Source organism: Balaenoptera ricei, chromosome 11 (genome assembly GCF_028023285.1).
Source record: "Balaenoptera ricei isolate mBalRic1 chromosome 11, mBalRic1.hap2, whole genome shotgun sequence".
In the NCBI taxonomy this organism is placed as follows: domain Eukaryota; kingdom Metazoa; phylum Chordata; class Mammalia; order Artiodactyla; family Balaenopteridae; genus Balaenoptera; species Balaenoptera ricei.
Genome location: NC_082649.1, coordinates 67,740,112 through 67,757,067, shown reverse-complemented (window position 1 = coordinate 67,757,067; position 16,956 = coordinate 67,740,112). Strand labels below are relative to the sequence as shown.

Below are 16,956 nucleotides of genomic sequence, written 5' to 3'. Positions count from 1 at the left end.
GGGGTAGTACTAGATTCAAAAAGCCCCTCCTGAGGCATCTCAAAAGGCAGCTCAGACAAGCTCTGGCCCCCAAGGGTTTGGTCTCAGAAATTGCCTGTGGCTGCTTAGGAAGGGTCACAGAACAGTCCATGGGGCTTTGGACTCGCATCCACGGGGCCTCCTGCTAGCCCAAAGTTTGGCCACATGGGATCAGGTTGAGACCCACATACATATTCTCTAACTTGAATCTCTAAAAGGACCTCGTGGAGAAAACACAGAGGTCCCCTCAAATCTGCATGTCAGCAAGTAGATAGATATACAGCTTAGAACAGGTGCCTATACTGTCTCCTGGCCTCTGAGAGGCCAAGCAGTGTAGACAAATAGATGACCCCTTGGTTCCCTCACAACCCCCTCCAAGAACTCACTGAGCCAGCAGCGCCTGGCCAGCAACACACCTAATACAAAATCAGAGAAGTGGGTTAAATTATTAATTTGCTGGCAAACAAGACAAGTGTTACAGTGACAAAGGGGGAGGGGCTAGTGAAAGCTTTGGAAACCCCTGCATTCTGCAAAAGGTGCCAGGGCCCTCCTGGACGGGTAAGGTAAGTTCCTGGTGGTTCATTCTGCAGCTTGGGCCAGAGATGTGAGTGCAGCCCCGCCAGGTGGGGGAATGAGAGCAGCTCCTGTCACTCGGCCTTCATGACACAGGAAGTTGAAAGTGGCACAGGCATTGGGCTGCAAAGAGAAAGCCAGCATCAGCTGGGCTAGTGCTAAGCTTGGGCTCCCCTCCGCATTCCCAAGTCCCAGACATACTGTGTCCTGCACTTCCACAGCGATGCCCCGCTGCCTCATGGCTCGCAGCAAGTGGGACTGCAGCCGCTCAGTCCGGTCTCCAGTGCCCACCACAACAATCTCTAGGGAAGGATGGGCACGGCTAGTCTACAACCAGGTCTGTCTAGAGGGTGGCTTTCTGGGGCTCAGCACTTCAGCCCTCCCCTCCTCCAATACCTATTCGGGGCTCCAGCATCCAAAAGAGAGAGAAGCTTTCCTCGGTGATGTCCTGGTGGGAACCTACCTGTGTGGGGAGGAGACAAGTTAAATACAAGTCCACCTAGGTTTCCCCAGAGGCCCTCTACTTGCTCCAGTGCGGGGCAAAAGAAAAGCCAGGTGTGCCAGGGACAGAATCAGGGGGCAGGCCTGTGACTGTGGCCCTCGGTTTCCTCACTGCAGGGAAGGGCTCACGTTCCACTGCACCACCGAGTGTGGGAGTAGCGCACAGGGCCCAAGTACGCGATTTCCGTTGACCGTGAAGCCGCGGCTGTTGTAGCTGTCGATGTACATATCGTGCGGGGACTCGCGCTGCAGCAGAGAGATGCGCGTCCGCTGATACAGTTCGTCATCCGCCGGCGTGAGCCGATGCCCACGCCGCGGGGCCCTGCGGAGAGGTATGATCAGGGTCTAGGGGGCCGGGAATCGCCGGCCGTAGGAGCGGGTGGTCAGGGACGCTGGGTCCGAGCTCACCATGGCAGCTGCGCAGGCGGACAGCGAAGGGCGAGCCGCGCTCGGTACTGGCTCCGAAGCACGAACGCGGCGGCCATGGCGGACCGGCGTGCAGGGAGGCTGGCGCAAGCACAGCGGGGTCGTGGCGTCACCAAGCCTAGCGCGGCTACAGCGCCCCCAGCGTCGCGGAGGGCACCGCGCAACTCGGCCGGCCCAGCGCGGGAGAGAGGAAGGAGCGGGCCAGGGGCCTCGGTCCCATGAAGGCGCGTCCCCCAGCGCGGCTCCGGTGTCAGCACCTGCCGTCCGCCCCTCCCCAGATCTCCGCAGGCCGTCCTGCGGGAGCCGGACACCTGGTGGCGTGGCTGGCCTCAGGGCACTGCCTGGGCCCCAGCCGCGGCCTGGCCCCCGGCTCTCAGCCATTACGCCGGCCTCCCGGGGCCCGGGGCGGGGCGGCCGAGCACCTGTTCGACTCCCGCACACCTGGCCAGGGCGTGGCGTCAGCCCCCAAGCCTCTAATCCCGGCTTTGGAGAGTCGGGTTCCGAGGGCGAGGTGGGCAGCTCAGGTTTCCCTCGGTTGTCCCCCGAGTCCCGCCCCTCCCTAACCGTCACAAGCGCGACCGTTGGCGCCGCGGCCGCGAGTCGCACGGGGCGTGGTTGAGCATGGATTGGCCTCTCCAGAGCGCGAGGGGGCGTGGCTGGTTGGTTTCTCCTTAAAATGGCTCCAAATCTGCGGCCAGAGCAAGCGGAAGGGGACGCCTTGGTGGGGTACTTCTAGGTGCTCGGCGGTCGACCGGGCCTAAACCGGACCCGACGTTGAACTAGACAGCGGCTGGAGCATCGCCCTGTCCTCGCTCACTTCGCTTGCGTCCCGAGAATTCCTTGCGCCCCGTCTTGAGCCGAATCAGAAGGCCTACTGGCGTGAGAATCGCTGGCGCCCGCGCAGGTTCTGGCATCTCCGCGCGCCCACCGTGGTGTTGGCCTCAGGGGCACGTTGCCGCGTCTGCCACCCTCGGGGCCGGGCTGGCGGGAGGCTTGACACAACCGAGGACGGTCGCAATGGATTTCCGGGAGTCCCGTCGCTGCCATGCGGGCCCATTGGGCCCCTAGCGCTCCGGGCACTGGCAGCGTCACCGGACAAAGGGTCCCGGGTGCCGGGGTGTCCCCGAGGAGGGTTTACTTCCCCTCCGATCCCACGGGCGCGCTTCCCTCTTGGTTGATCCCGAAGCCCGCCCCGCCACCGTCACTGCAGTGGCCCTGACTGCATGAGACCAACAGGACTAATCCTACCCCGCGGATCTAATCCGGATCGGGACCTGGTCCCGGGGAAGGCCCCCACCACCCATATTGTTTGGGGGCCTAGGTGAGCGGCTCGTTCCCACTAGACTTGGTTTCAGCTCCTGAGTCCGGCGACTGGGAGTGGGGGGTTTTGATCTGGCCCTAGGGCGAGGGATAACCCCCTCAAACCGCCCCCCTCCCCGGCTGGACAGCGGGCAACGGAATCCCAAAAGCAGCTGTTGTCTCCAGAGCATTCCAGCTGCACTTGGATTTCGTTCCCTGCTCTCCTGCCTGAGCAGCGTCCTGACCCAGATGGAATGGGCTAGCCCCTGATCCCCAGACATACTTTATTGGGTCGCTCTGGTTTCCGTCCCCTCTCAGGTGCGCCCTCAGGCTAGAAGTGACAGGCGTAGACGTCGGAGAGCCGAGGCGGTGGCCATCTCTGGAGCCCGAGGTACCATTGGCAAGGGAGGGAGGACCCAGGGCCTCCGGATAGGGCTGCAAATGGCGGTGAGTCCCACAGGGCAGCCCCAGCCCGCAGCTCGCTAAAGATAGCCTTTCACTTCCTGGGGTAAAACCACCCCCAACCGTCTTCATGCACCCAGAGTAGCTGAAGTCCCCAGCTCCGCCTCCGGGCCCCCAACCTTGTTAGCAGCAGTCCCCGGGTCGTGCGCGTGACGCATGGAAAGCGCTTTGGAATGACACGATCACTCCCGTTGAGTGGGCACCCAAGAAGCCATCGGGAATGTCGTGTCCGCCCAGTGCTCTTTCGGCGCTTCCCAGCAGGGCCTTGCAGCCCTAGCCCAGAAAGGGGCCTTGCCAAGCTTTTCCTGCGCCGAGGCTTCTCTCCTTTCTGAGCTCTGGTTATTCTCACTGCTCCAGGGCGGAGATCAGGGGTTTGCCAGTGATCTGCTGCACAGCGCTCTACTGCGTTAGGTTCAATCCCCATTAAAGAAAAGAGGAAAGGGTTATCTAAGTTACAGTAAAGTGAAGACATTCAGGAGCCCTGGTGGGACAGAGGAAAGAGCATTCTCACTGGTAGAGGAGTGGGGTGCTCAGTGAACTGTTCTTAAGCTGGGTCTTCTCATGGTCACATTGTTTATTTGACCCACAATGGCTGGTTGCCTAAACCAGGAAGTGGGAGGATCCTTGTTAAAGTACACCAGGTTCAAGGAGAAGCATTAAGAGCTTCTGGAAACCATCATGATTGTTCTAATTACTCAAGATTCAAGAGGAGAAAACCGGCAATTCTATCAGTGGGCATTTATTAGGAATAAAGACAACCCATATGTCAAAGGAGGGAATGCTTGCAAATAACCCGAAACTGGAGAACACAAATTCTCTTAAAAATGTGACTTTTTTCAGTAGGTCATGAAAGTGGCTTTAATGTTAGCCGCCCTATTTCAGTGAGACTCCACTTGGGACTTTTGCCGTTTTGATCATGTGTAAATGGAGGAAATGAAACGTTATCACAAATACATAAATGTAAGACTTAGGTTTTTTCCCTGCTTGCTACTGCGGGCGACGGCGAGAGAATCCTAGGCCCGTAGCGTACCCAGAGATTTCGGACCCGTAGCCGAGCCAAGCTGGTGGGCCACGCGGAGGTAGCACTGGAGTCGTAGGTCGAGCGCACCTGTCCACTCACGGGCCGCAGCCAGATCCCTGCCCCAACCAATTGGGCCTCCTGGAAGTTCGACCTCGAAATTTTGCTTCCGGTTCCTTGCTTCCGGTCCTGCCTACTCCTTCCGGTCGCCATGCGCCTTGGGGTAGAGGAGACGCTGGGAGCTCTCAACGCGGCCCTGGGGCCGGGCGGCCCAGTGTGGTTCAAGGAGACACGCGCCCGCCACCTGCGTGTCCGAGACTTCTTGGCACCGCGGCGCGCGCTGCAGGCGCGCTTCGGGGACGACCAGGTGGGCGCGAGCAGGGCGGGGACGTGCGGCCCGAGGTAGCTGGGAGCGCCGCGACCCGCTCACCAGCTTGTCTTTCCGCAGGTGCCCGAGCGCGTGGTTCACGCCATCGTAGGCCTGCAGGGTCCTGGCGTTGCCCCGGTACTGAGCTGCGCGCCAACCCCCGCGGGGCTGGCTCTCCAGCTGCGGCGGTCCGCCGTCTTCGAGCGCGTCCTCGGCGCCGTGGCCGCCTATGCCGCGCCCACCGTCCCCGCCGCCCCGGGCCCGCGCGTCGTCCTGCACTGCCCGGCGCTGCGCGGCAGCCCCTGCGCCCTCCGCCTGAGCCAGCTGCGTGCCGTGCTCGTGGCCGACCACCTGGCGCGAGCTTTGCACGCTCACAGGTGAGCTGGGGCGCGGGCCCACAAAGGAGAAAGCGCGCGATGGGGGTCCGAGAGCCGCTGCGGGTGGAAAGTGGGGGATAGCTGAGCCCGGTGCTCGGGCTGAGGCGGCCGCCTCGCTTCGCAGGGTGAGTGTGCGCCTAGTGCCCGCCGTGCGGGACCCGCACATGCCGACCTTCCTGCAGCAGCTGCGGGTGGACTGGCCCGCGGCCTCAGAGAGAGCCGCGACCGAAGCCCTGAGGAGCCGCGCGCTTGCAGAGCTCACCCCTGCTCGTAACGCGGAAGCCCTGCCCTCTGGCGCCCTGGGCCGAGTGTGCCTGAAGGAGCTGGTGGACGAACGGGGACGCACAACTGGCTATGACCCCAACCTGGACAGCTGTCTGGGTAGGACCTGGAGCCTAGCAGGGCCAGAAAGTAGTCGGGGGGCTTCTCTGGTGGCGCAGTGGTTGAGAATCTGCCTGCTAATGCAGGGGACACGGGTTCGAGCCCTGGTCTGGGAAGATCCCACATGCCGCGGAGCAACTAGGCCCGTGAGCCACAACTACTGAGCCTGCGTGTTTGGAGCCTGTGCTCCGCAACGAGAGGCCCGCGCATCGCGATGAAGAGTGGCCCCCGCTTGCCACAACTAGAGAAAGCCCTCACACAGAAACGAAGACCCAACACAGCCAAAAATAAATTATTAAATCCATGTTTAAAAAAAAAAAAAAGATAAAGAAAGTAGTTGGGCCCTGCAATCCCCGCCGGCCTCAGCCCTGTGTGTTCTCTTCGCAGTGACGGAGGATCTGCTCGCTGTGTTGGCGGAGCTGCAGCAGGCTGTGCAGGATTGGGCTGAGGACAGCTCCCTAGGCCTGGTTAGTGACTGACACCCCACCCTGCAGGCCTCTGGCAAACCAGGTGTCTCGTGTCCCCAGCAGTGACTGTCCTACCCTGTAGGCCGCGGCCCCAGATGCTGGCACAGATAGCTGCATGGTTGTACATGTGGTGAGCTGTGAGGAGGAGTTCCAGCAACAGAAGTTGGACCTGCTTTGGTGGAAGTTGGATGACCAGGCTCCTCTCAGACAGGTAGGTTAGTGATGGTGGCTCCCTACATCAACCTCAGAGGGCCCTTGAAACCCACTTGTTAGTTGATGGGTCCAGAAGGTGATACTTGATCTTGGGGAGATGTTAGGCTTGGTAAATGGGCACGTGCAGCAGGTGCTGGGAGAGGTCTCTGGAGGCATCATAGCCCAGAGAATATTGAAGAATAGGTTGAGGAGGCTACCCTGAGGGGATGGAGGTCCTAAGGTAAAAAGCTGGGGGGGAGGGGGAGTCCAGGAACCAAATTTAGGTTCCTGGAGGGTATCGCCAGCTGGCTGAGCCCCTGCTATCTTCCTGACAGAAGCACCTGGTCTGTGGCCCAGTGAAAGTAGCTGGTGCACCTGGCACCCTGACTGCCCCCGAGTACTACGAGTGAGTGAGGCTGGAAGGAAGGCCACCAAGCCAGGGTAGTTGCGGTGGGGGACTCTGCCCACTGGTCCTCCTCTCACTCTTTTCAAAATGCAGGCTCCGGCATGCCCAGGTGCGCAAGGCCTCAGCACTGAAGCACGGTAGGGACCTGGCACAAGGTGCGCCTGGGAGACCCTGGCTGTGCTTTGGGTAGGGGAAGGTCATTTGCACCCCTGCCCCCCTTGTTCCCTGCCTGTAGAGACATAACTGATCCGTACTCCTTCAGACCCAGCCTGGATGGAAATCTTCAGGGTTCTCTCTGTGGCAACCATTAAGTTTGAGATGCTCAGCACAGCCCCACAAAGTCAGGTGAGCCTGGGCGCCCTGCTGGGCCAGGGCTGGGGGGAACAGGGTGTGCAGCGGCTGTCCTCCCTCTGCAGCTGTGCCCTCATTCCTCAGCTTCTCTTGGCCCTGGCCGACAGCAGCATTTCCACAAAGGGCACCAAAAGTGGCACCTTTGTCATGTATAATTGTGCACGTCTTGCCACACTCTTTGAGAGTTACAAGTGCAGCATGGAACAAGGTCTGTACCCCACTTTCCCACCTGTGAGCAGTCTGGATTTCTCCCTGCTACATGATGAGGTGAGTGCCCCTCTTGGGTAGCTGTCACGTGTGGGAAGCACAGGCCTTTCCCTCCCAGCACCCTTCTCCCCCACAGGGTGAGTGGTTGCTGCTCTTCAACAGCGTCCTCCCCTTCCCAGACCTGCTGGGCCACACAGCAGCCCTGCCCCGCACAGCCCCAGGGCTCCACATCACTGCACGCACAGAGCTGGTAAGGCAGAGGAGACTGGGATGGACTGCACACACTATTCTTTATTCTGGGGCACAAAGAGAGACAGGCCAGTGACTCAGTCTCTTGTCTCTAGGTGTGCAAGTTCCTGGTACAGCTCAGCATGGATTTCAGCTCATACTATAACCGGGTACACATCCTAGGGGTAAGTGCACAGCAAAAGGGCATATGTGGGGGGTGCAGGGGAAGCAAAGGATGAGACCAGCAGGCCCCTTTCTCTCCTCCAGGAGCCTCGACCACACTTGTTTGGTCAAATGTTTGCCCGTCTGCAGCTTCTGCGGGCTGTGCGTGAAGTGCTCCACACCGGGCTGGCCATGCTGGGTCTCCCTCCACTGAGTCACATCTAAGGCCACAGAGGCCCCAATATCTGGGAATGTCCGCAAAGTCATCAACTGAAAGGGAAAAAACCCACAGATTTTGTTAGAGACCCAGAACCAAAATAAATTGCTTCTGTGACAAAGTTTTTGTCCCATTGTGGGGAGTGGGGCATATTCTTGGTCTGCCCAGGTGGCTTTCAACTCACCTCCAGCTCCTGCTCTTGAGTCAGGAACCCGCGGCTGCCTCTTCCTCCCCTCAAGGCACACTGGGCATGGGCACAGACAGTCACTCTGTCTGTGAGCAGGCCCCATGCCCAGCATGCCGGCCACCGCGGGACATCTCAGTCATACCAGTTGTAAACCTCAAGGCCCTGGCCCCCAAGAGCACAGCGGTGGCCAAACTCAGGGCTCACAGGCCAGCAGTCCATGTCGGCCACATCTGCTACGTGGTACACTGTACTGTTCATAAAGGTGGGCTCACCATGCCCCAGACGCCAGAAGGTAAGCCGTTGGTCGATGGAGGCTGAGACCATGAGGCTTGGGCTTAAGATCTTGAGGCCTGTCACATGGGCAGCATGTGCACAGGGGAGAGAGTATTCTTCCAGCACTTGCAGCTGGGGCACCAGCTCAGCGCCCCCCACAGCCTCTTCCAGCTCTGGCACCTCCACAGTAAGCACAAAGACATGGAGGGAGCCATCCTCACTGCCACTGGCCACAAGATGGCCCTCACGTGTGGGCAAGGTGTGCAGGCTGTTGACACCACAGCTGTGAGCCTGGAGGGTCAGGCAGGGGCTGCCCAGCCCTGGAGGAAGAAGATGGTTGTCACGACCCAGCTCAACACTTGGCTAGGTGCACTGGGAGGTGGGGGGACAGCCATAGTGGCACTCTAGCTACTCACGGTAGGGAAGCCCAGGGTCCGCTGGAGGCTCCAGGGCAGGGGAGCCATGGTCCAGCACAGTGGTGAGATCCCAGAAGGCCAGGCTGCCATCCGTGGCTGCACTGCACAGGAACAGCCTCCTGGTAGCCAGGAAAAGGCAGCTGGGTCAGTGAGGGGGATGGAAAGCAATAGAAGCCCCCACCAAACCCATGCAGCCCCTCTCACCGCCGCTGATTTGTTGCCTCGTGTGTGAAGGAGTGGACCTTGAGGACACAGCGCTTGTGGTGGAAGGTTTCAGCCAGGAGCTGTAGCTGCTGCCCAGAGTCCTGCAAGAGAAAGAGCCTGGGGGGTGCAGAGAATGGCCCAGCTCAGAACCCATTCTAAACATCCTTACATTCTTTTCTTTTGTCTCCAGGCCCCCTGGGTCCTATATGCTCACCGCACTGCCCCATCGCTACAGGCTGCAGCCACAAGGGGGCCAAGGCCAGGCCGGTCGAGCTCACACACAGCTAGGGACATGTACCTGCAAGGACAGGACACAGCCATCAGGCAGAGCCTGGGAGCAGCGGCACAGGGCTTGCCCTGCATGCCCCCCACCCCGTGCTCCTGTCTGACAGTGCACCTCACCTGGTCTCTGGGTCCACCTTGATCATCCGGTGCCGATTGCGCTGCCGGTCCCAGTACTCATCCAGCCGGTGAGACGAAAGGTGCATGACGTGGCAGGCAAGGCGGCTTGGGGTGCTGGGGTCTGGGGTGACCATGATTGTGAAGCAGTGCATCTCAGCCCTGCCCCCCGCAGACACCACATGGGCAGTCAGGCCTGGCCGAGGATCCTGAGGGCCACCTGGGGTGCCAGTGCCCCACACAGCCACTGCACGCACCGAGGAGATGTGGTTACAGACAGCTGTAAGCGCATGGGCTGAGCCTGTGGCTGTGGGGAGTGCCAGGATACAGACGGTGGTGTCCTCGCTGCACGTTATCACAATGTCGATCAGGCCAGGGCCCTCACTGGTGGGCTCCAGGTGGTCAGGCTGCATGAAGCTGGGCACCCCAAATTCAGGCCCCAGGGTGATGGTGCCCACACGCTTTACACAAGTGATCTCACGGCCATGCAGGCTCTCCCGGAGAATCACATGTGGCCGCGTGCAGCCACCAAGAGCCCGGTACAGCATGACATCCCCATCCTTGAGGTAGGCAAAGGCCATAGCTGCCTCAGTATCAGAGAAGGCCCAAGAGCGATGCCCTCCACCACAGTTGATAATGTGCAGCTTCTCATGTGACCGGGGGCTCCACACCACAAACTCGTTGGCGTGGAAACCCAGGATGACCATGCTCCCATCAGCCACCATTCGGAGCCCAGCCACCCAGTTCATACCTCGACAGGATTTTTGCCTTAGGACTGGCTGGAGTTGGCCACCTCGCACCAAGAGCTGGTAGTAGGCACCATCACGCCCTGTAGTGTACACGTAGCCACCATGGCAGGTGACCGAGGTCACACCCTGTTTCCCATGCAGAGAAGGGAGGGTGGACACAGGGCCCCACTCAGCCAAGGCGTTCTCACTCCCACCACTGCCACTACCCGTTCCAAGTGCTCCAGTACCAGCCCCAACTTTGCCTCTGACCCCAAGATCCTTGAGCAGATCTGGTCGGGAGGGGAACAGCAACACGGAGCCGCGGCGGTCCCCACACACCAGGAAGTCACCCGGGGGTAGGAAGGCACTGCATGTGTGCCACCTCTGCTTGCTTGGAGGTAGGAGGTACCGGCAACGTTCCTTGACGAAGATGGCCTTGCCAGAGGGCGCAGCAGAGATCTCTAGGCAAGCCACCACACCACCAGGGCCCGATGCTAGCAACAGAAGCTCCTCGTAGCCACGCAAGGCCCAGCTCAGGCTGTGCACCTTCCCATGGAACAGGGTCAGATCCACAGCTGCAGTTGGAGTGTTGATGGGGACAACCTTGACATGACCTTCCCCATTGGCCATGGCACACAGTCCGAAGCCCTCAGGACCAGGGGCTGCCTCCAGGAGGCAGTAGGACTGGAAGCACTTGTCCTCCAGCAGCTGCTCCCAGCACTTGACCTCGAGGTCATAAAGGTACAGGGCCCCTGTATCAGTCACTGCCAGTACTCGCCATGAGCCAGCCAGCGTCACAGCCTTGAGGGCACCTGGCCTGCTACGGGACTTGAAGCAGAGGGCGGAGACCCCCGAACCCGGGCACCCACGCCCCAACAGGTGCCATAGCCGGATGCCTGAGTCATCGCCCCCAGTGATCACCCAGGCCTGTCTCTCATGAGCAGCTACGGCCCGGATCCCACGGCCCTGGTGGCCCCGAAAGGCCTGGAGGATTTCGCCTTCGTGGCTCCATACCAAGCAGACGCAGTCTTCTCCTGCACTGATAAGGTAATTTTCTAGGAGCTTAACCTGCCATACACGGGCACTGTGCCCGAAGCAGTGCCCAATATTCTGCACCCGACCCCCAGGCACCCGCAGGTCACCCACCTTCCAGATGCGAACACTTCGGTCTTCTGAAGCTGTGGCCAACAAGCCCTTGCTTTCCAGGTACGACATGCTGAAGATGACACCCACGTGCCCACTAACCCGTCGGTCGGGGGCTACTGGCTTATTGTCTATTAAAGCAGCTGCTGGGTACCAGACCAGGAGCTGGTTGGAAACGGCACCCGCCACTATGGTCAGCTCCTTCCAGGTATCTCCAATCAGACAGGCTGAGGAGAGGGTGCACCTGTCCGTGCAGGGCACGTCCTGCAGGATGCACCCTACCACAGGGTCATACAGCACCACTGAGTTGTGGCCCAGGGCCAAGGCCATGTTCCCCTCAAGCCAACGGGCATCCCAGATCCAGTCAGACATGTTCCACAGGCCAGAGCGCCAGAGCTCCCGGAAGCGGCCCTGTCCCCAGCCAATTTTCACAATTCGGAGTCCCTTGCTCCCAAACACCGCCACCATGGCCTCCGAGTCAAGGTCTCCGTTGGGTTCTGGTCGCACTCGGAACCCATGGATAAGATAGTGGCCAAGCAGGTTCTGCACTCGTTTCATCATCCGCAGATGTCCACCAAAATCCAAGGTGTACACCAGGACATCTGGCCCCTCACCTGGACAGAGGCAAAGAGCCACATCAGAACCCCTCACCTAACTCTGATGAGCCATGAAGAAGAGACAGGGAGCAGGGAAAATTCTCAGTAAGTAGCTTATGAATATATTAGGTCACTCAGTTCTGCAGGCTTGAACCTTGGAAAATCCTTGGTCTCACCTTCAGCTGTACCTTCAGTGCTGACTTTCTGATCCCCTCATCAGTCACCCATCACATTCAACTCAACCATGAATTCCTCAAACTCAGTCTCCTCCTCACCCCACCTAACTTCTCATGCTTCAGACAGGAACCCTCTCAGCTTTAGTCCCCAAATCCTTGGCCTCATTTACCGCTACATGCATTCTTCCCACTCCCACCTCCCCCAGGGGAGAGGCAGACCCAGTAAGTCAATCTTTCCACTTTGGGTCCACAGCAGAACCCCTCCTGATTTCCAGGAGCTTCTTCTCTGTATCTCAGAAGATGTGAGTATGTTCAATATCAATGGGGAAAGGCAGCCCACACTTTGGCAGCAGATGCTGCTGTGACCCTCAGCTGCCCCCTGGCTGCCCTGCAGGCACGTCCTACTCTACTAGCTCATCCTCAAGTTTGCTCCATGTCCTCACCCCAATGACCATACCATCTTTTGCCCAACCCCAGCCCCAAACTGGGAAGCCCGTTCCTTTTAACTTCCCACATCTTGTCTCCAAGTTCTGCAGATTTCATTTTCTAAAGAATTTGTAAATCCAATCCCCCACAGTGACTTTGATCCAGGACATCACCTCTTAACCTGAGATGACAACAGCAATCCCTCATGCTATTCCCAGCCTGTGATCTCAATCTTTTGACATTCAATAAACACTTATTTGGGAATTCCCTGGCGGTCCAGTGGTTAGGACTTGGCTTTCACTGCTGGGGCTCGGGTTCGAACCCTGGTTGGGGAACTAAGATCCCGAAAGCCCTGTAGTGCGGTCAAAAAACAAAAAAAAACAAAAACAAAAAACTGCAGAACATCGATTATAAACCAGACAATGAACTATATGCTGGAGTAATGAATAAGACCCTGCTCCTGTGGATTAGGAAGACATTAAACAATATCACGCAACAGATGGCCAAAAAATACATGAAAAGATGCTTAACGTCACTAATTATCAGAGAAATGCAAATCAAAACTACAATGAGGTATCACCTCACGCCGGTCAGAATGGCCATCATCAAAAAGTCTACAACAGGGAATTCCCTGTTGGTCCAGTGGTTATGACTCCACGCTCTCACTGCCGAGGGCCCGGGTTTGATCCCTGGTGGGGGAACTAAGATCCCACAAGCTGCGAGGCACAGCCAGAAAAAAAAAAAAGATACAAATGAACGTATTTACAAAACAGAAACAGACTCACAGATTTCAAAAACAAACTTATGGTTACCAAAGGGGAAACGTGGCAGGGAGGGATAAATTAGGAGTTTGGGATTAACATACACACATTACTATATAAAAAACAGATAACCAACAAGGACCTACTGTATAGCACAGGGAACTCTACTCAATATTCTGTAATCACCTATATCGGTAAAGAATCTGAGAAAGAATGAATATATGTATACATATAACCTAATCACTTTGCTGTACACCTGAAACTAACACAACATTGTAAATCAACTATACTCCAATAAAATTTAAAAAAACAAAACAAAACAAAACTACGGTTACAGGGTGGGGGAAAGAGTGGGGGGAGGGATAGATTGGGAATCTGGGATTGACAATGTACACACACATATTTAAAATAGATAACCAGGGGCTTCCCTGGTGGCGCAGTGGTTAAGAGTCTGCCTGCCAATGCAGGGGACACGGGTTTGAGCCCTGGTCCAGGAAGATCCCACGTGCCACGGAGCAACTAATCCTGTGCGCAACAACTACTGAGCCTGCGCTCTAGAGCCCGCGAGCCACAACTACTGAGCCCATGTGCTACAACTACTGAAGCCCGCACACCTAGAGCCCTTGCTATGCAACAAGAGAAGCCACCGCAATGAGAAGCCCTCGCACCACAACAAAGAGTAGCCCCCACTCACCGCAACTAGAGAAAGCCCGCGCGCAGCAACAAAGACCCAACACAGCCAATAAATAAATAAATAAAATACTTTAAATAAATAAATAAAATAGATAACCAGGGGACTTCCCTGGTGGCGCAGTGGATAAGATTGCACACTCCCAAAGCAGGGGACCCGGGTTTGATCCCTGGTCAGGGAACTGGATCCCACATGCATGCCGCAACTAAGAGTTCACATGCCACAACTAAGGAGCTGGCAAGCCACAACTAAGGAGTCCTGGAGCTGCAACTAAGACCCAACGCAACCAAATAAATATTTTTAAAAAACCAAACAAATAAAAATAAAACAGATAACCAAAAAATATATAAATAAATATTCTAAAAAGTAATAAAATAACCAACAAGGACCTACTGTATAGCACAGGTAACTCTGCTCAGTACTCTGTAATAACCTAAATGGGAAAAGAATTTGAAAAAGAATACATACATGTATATGTATAACTGAATCACTCTGCTGTACACCTGAAACTAACACAACATTGTTAATCAACTATACTCTAACATAAAATAAAAATTAAAAGATAAGTAGGGACTTCCCTGGTGGTCCAGTGGCTAAGACTCCACGCTCCCAACCCGGGGTCCCGGGTTCCATCCCTGGTCAGGGAACTAGATCCCACATGCAGCAACTAAGAGTTTGCATGCTGCAACTAAGAGTTCTCATGCCGCAACTAAAAGATCCTGCATGCCGCAACTGAAGATCCCACATGCAGCAATGCAGCAATGAAGACCCGGAACAGCCAAATAAATAAATATTAAAAACAAACAAACAATATCACACAAGTAAACTACATAGTTATAATTTTGGTAAGTTCCAAGAAAGAACTATATAGGTTGATTTAAAAATATAAAATGAGGGGGAAAAAAAAAGGATATAAAATGGGAAAGTCTACTCCAGTGGTTCTCAACAGAGGGGAAATTTTCCCCCCAGAAACATTTGGTAATGTCTGAAGACATTTTTGGTTGCCACAACCGGGAGTTGTGTGTGCTACTTGCATCTACGAGTGGAGGCTAAATGATGCTGCTATACATCCTACAATTTAGACAGCCCCTCACACAAAGAATGATCTGTTCCAATATATCAATAGTGCTGAGACTAAGAAACCCCGGTCTGATCTAACCAGACTGGGTGAGTGTCTGGGGAGGCCAACTGGAGGACAAAACATTTAGGCTGAGGAATCAGGGATCAGCAGCAGTAAGCCAAAGGAAGTGCAGGCAGGAGTGAGAGGGGGTGAACCTTTCCTAGCAGAGGAAACAGCAAATCTGATGGCCCTGAGGTGAGCAAGAGCTTTGGGTAGTGTGGCTAGAACAGGAAACAAAGGGCTCAAGGATGGGCTAGAGAGAACATTACTGAGAGGGTCAGGGAGGCATAGGTGCATGGCCTCAAATTTGATGGCAATAAAGGTAGAAAAAATAGACAGATGCCACATGTATGAAGTGAAAATCAACCAGACTGGCCTAGGGAACAAGGTAGATTCTTGGGCTTGGGCACCTGAGTGGCTGGTGTTCCCTCTGCTGAGCAGGAGTATTTCAATTTGTAGGCACCTGTGCACTTGACAACAAGGGCTGGGAATTCAGATTGTAGATACACATTTAGATCATCAGTACACATGGGTGGGATCTGAGAACTGTCAATATAAAAGTCACTTTGGAAGTCACAGGAATAGGTGAATTCACTTTAAAAGCTTTCTGATCTGAACTTCCCAAGCCATTCCCACGCTTAATACCTTTCAATGGGGCTTCGCCACTGGGACCTTACGCCCTTAAGGATAAAGTCACATCTAGGCCTTAAATGGTCTGGCCTCTGCTCATTTCTCCAGCCTCTTCTCCTAGACCACCCTCCCCTCCTACTGAAGCCTCATAAGAATTTCCCTCTTTCACACAAAGTGACAAACTCAGTCTTAAGGCCTTTGGCTTGCTCACCCTCTGCCAGGAACCTTCTCTTCTAGTTTACTTTTGCGGTTCTTCAGTTTTCTGCTTAGCTATCCTCTCCTCCAGGAGCCTTAGGAGTTTAGCTCAGTGTAGGAACCTTGGGCTCCCAGAGCCCCCACACCACACCAAAATTGGGCCATCCCTCGCCCCATCCCCCACCCCCATACATCCATCCCCGTTAGGATTGCTAGCAGCTCACTCAAGGCTTGACAGCCAGTGCTCTGCCTTGGGACCCTTATCAAACTCCGCAGCACCATCATCGGTCACTAGTGGCTTCCAGTCGAGCCTCACCGCTCCCCAGGTCTCTGCCGCCTCAGATCCCTGGCCTCTGCTACCCGAGCCGACCTTCCTCGGAGGGGCATCGACATCGGACTTCCCGGAACCCAACCATCTCAGGAGAGACCTCGCTCTCCGCCTCCCCGAGCACTGGCCTACTCAGAAAGGTCTCGTCCTTGGCTTCCCGCGACCCCATCCTGGCCAGAGGCTCTTCATCCCCACCTTCTAGGTAAGAGCCTCACCCGCCGCACCCTCACACCGGAGAGGCCACACCCCCTTCTGGGCCTTGCCCACGCCCGAAAGGCCACGCCCCGGGCTCTGGACCCGCCCACGGGGGGGACCCATCGCCGACCTACTCGCCGAGCCCCCTCAGGAGAGGCCAAGGCCCCGCCCAACTCATCCAAGCGGCCACAGGCGTCTCTCATTCCCTTCCCCCGCCCCCGCCGACCGCGTTTCCCTGCTCCTTTTTGCCATCCCACCCGCCCTCTCCGCGTCACCTGCAGTTTATGAAAGGCCTCGGGAGCCACCTCAGTTCTTTGTTTCCTGGGCTCCTCGGGCCGCGCTTCAACCCCGCCATCTCCGGGCTCCCGCCCGCCGCCCGTCCTCCTCCTCGCGGCATCCCTTTGTTCTTAAGGCCGCTCCCCAGGCGAGCGTTCAGTTTCTTCTCCGCTAGCGCGCGCCTCAAACCAAAACTCACCCGCCAAAAGCCGCTCCCCCACGCACTCCAGACCCGTGACCGGGAGGAGAATGAGCTCCGAGGTTGCCCTCGGCCAAACGTAGTCCTCGTGAGCGTCCATGTCAGTCCCAGAACCGCTGCAGCTGCCACGGTCATGAAGGGAGCCGAGCTCTCGCGAGACGAGCCTTCCCGCGCGCCTCGCTGCAGCTCTACAGCGCCCGTAGCAACAGGTAGCAGAAGCAGGAGCGCCTGCCGCCGAGACCCAATGACGACCGCCCTCCGCCCCACGCCGTCAGGCTGGGATTGGCGGGGCCGAATCGCCCTCCCCCTCACGTGACGTCGCAGCATACCCCCGGCCGCGGCACCCCGCCCCGCCCATTAT

The 16,956-nt window shown here is 56.9% G+C and overlaps 3 protein-coding genes across 6 annotated transcripts; 1 reads left to right on the top strand and 2 right to left on the bottom strand.

The window, feature by feature from the left end:
• Nucleotides 1-445: 445 nt before the first annotated feature.
• NDUFAF3 (NADH:ubiquinone oxidoreductase complex assembly factor 3) lies at nucleotides 446-2,075 on the bottom strand. Its single transcript, XM_059939681.1, has 5 exons — nucleotides 1,501-2,075; nucleotides 1,222-1,414; nucleotides 988-1,054; nucleotides 793-893; nucleotides 446-714 (listed from the first exon to the last, which is right to left on the bottom strand). Exons 1-5 carry the CDS (start codon nucleotides 1,575-1,577, stop codon nucleotides 598-600), a joined length of 555 nt encoding a protein of 184 aa, XP_059795664.1. The 5' UTR covers nucleotides 1,578-2,075; the 3' UTR covers nucleotides 446-597.
• Nucleotides 2,076-4,476: 2,401 nt separating this feature from the next.
• On the top strand, nucleotides 4,477-7,773 carry DALRD3 (DALR anticodon binding domain containing 3). Of its 4 annotated transcripts, none has more exons than XM_059939668.1 (12): nucleotides 4,477-4,664; nucleotides 4,746-5,041; nucleotides 5,166-5,422; nucleotides 5,810-5,889; nucleotides 5,972-6,100; nucleotides 6,417-6,487; nucleotides 6,581-6,624; nucleotides 6,750-6,832; nucleotides 6,923-7,105; nucleotides 7,164-7,295; nucleotides 7,390-7,458; nucleotides 7,541-7,773. In XM_059939668.1, the coding sequence occupies exons 1-12, from the start codon at nucleotides 4,509-4,511 to the stop codon at nucleotides 7,658-7,660; spliced, it is 1,620 nt and encodes a 539-aa protein (XP_059795651.1). In that variant the 5' UTR covers nucleotides 4,477-4,508; the 3' UTR covers nucleotides 7,661-7,773. The 4 variants fall into 4 exon arrangements, with proteins under 4 accessions (XP_059795651.1, XP_059795650.1, XP_059795649.1 ...); XM_059939667.1 differs by having other exon boundaries at nucleotides 6,581-6,642; nucleotides 7,182-7,295; XM_059939666.1 differs by having other exon boundaries at nucleotides 6,581-6,642.
• Nucleotides 7,317-16,806, bottom strand: WDR6 (WD repeat domain 6). Its single transcript, XM_059939658.1, has 7 exons — nucleotides 16,596-16,806; nucleotides 9,135-11,616; nucleotides 8,947-9,030; nucleotides 8,733-8,849; nucleotides 8,529-8,647; nucleotides 7,837-8,432; nucleotides 7,317-7,705 (listed from the first exon to the last, which is right to left on the bottom strand). The coding sequence occupies exons 1-6, from the start codon at nucleotides 16,693-16,695 to the stop codon at nucleotides 7,972-7,974; spliced, it is 3,363 nt and encodes a 1,120-aa protein (XP_059795641.1). The 5' UTR covers nucleotides 16,696-16,806; the 3' UTR covers nucleotides 7,317-7,705; nucleotides 7,837-7,971.
• Between the last annotated feature and the right edge of the window lie 150 nt (nucleotides 16,807-16,956).

Coding starts and splice junctions, on each gene's coding strand:
- NDUFAF3 (XM_059939681.1), bottom strand. CDS start 1,577: ATGGCCGCCGCGTTCGTGCTTCGGAGCCAGTACCGAGCGCGGCTCGCC. Junction 894..987: donor GATGCTGGAGCCCCGAATAG/GTATTGGAGGAG, acceptor ATCCTTCCCTAG/AGATTGTTGTGGTGGGCACT. Junction 715..792: donor CTGTGGAAGTGCAGGACACA/GTATGTCTGGGA, acceptor TTCTCTTTGCAG/CCCAATGCCTGTGCCACTTT.
- DALRD3 (XM_059939666.1), top strand. CDS start 4,509: ATGCGCCTTGGGGTAGAGGAGACGCTGGGAGCTCTCAACGCGGCCCTG. Junction 6,101..6,416: donor ACCAGGCTCCTCTCAGACAG/GTAGGTTAGTGA, acceptor TCTTCCTGACAG/AAGCACCTGGTCTGTGGCCC. Junction 7,459..7,540: donor ACCGGGTACACATCCTAGGG/GTAAGTGCACAG, acceptor TCTCTCCTCCAG/GAGCCTCGACCACACTTGTT.
- WDR6 (XM_059939658.1), bottom strand. CDS start 16,695: ATGGACGCTCACGAGGACTACGTTTGGCCGAGGGCAACCTCGGAGCTC. Junction 11,617..16,595: donor GGGGGAGCGGCTTTTGGCGG/GTGAGTTTTGGT, acceptor GCCTCTGTCCAG/GTGAGGGGCCAGATGTCCTG. Junction 8,433..8,528: donor GGACCCTGGGCTTCCCTACC/GTGAGTAGCTAG, acceptor TTCTTCCTCCAG/GGCTGGGCAGCCCCTGCCTG.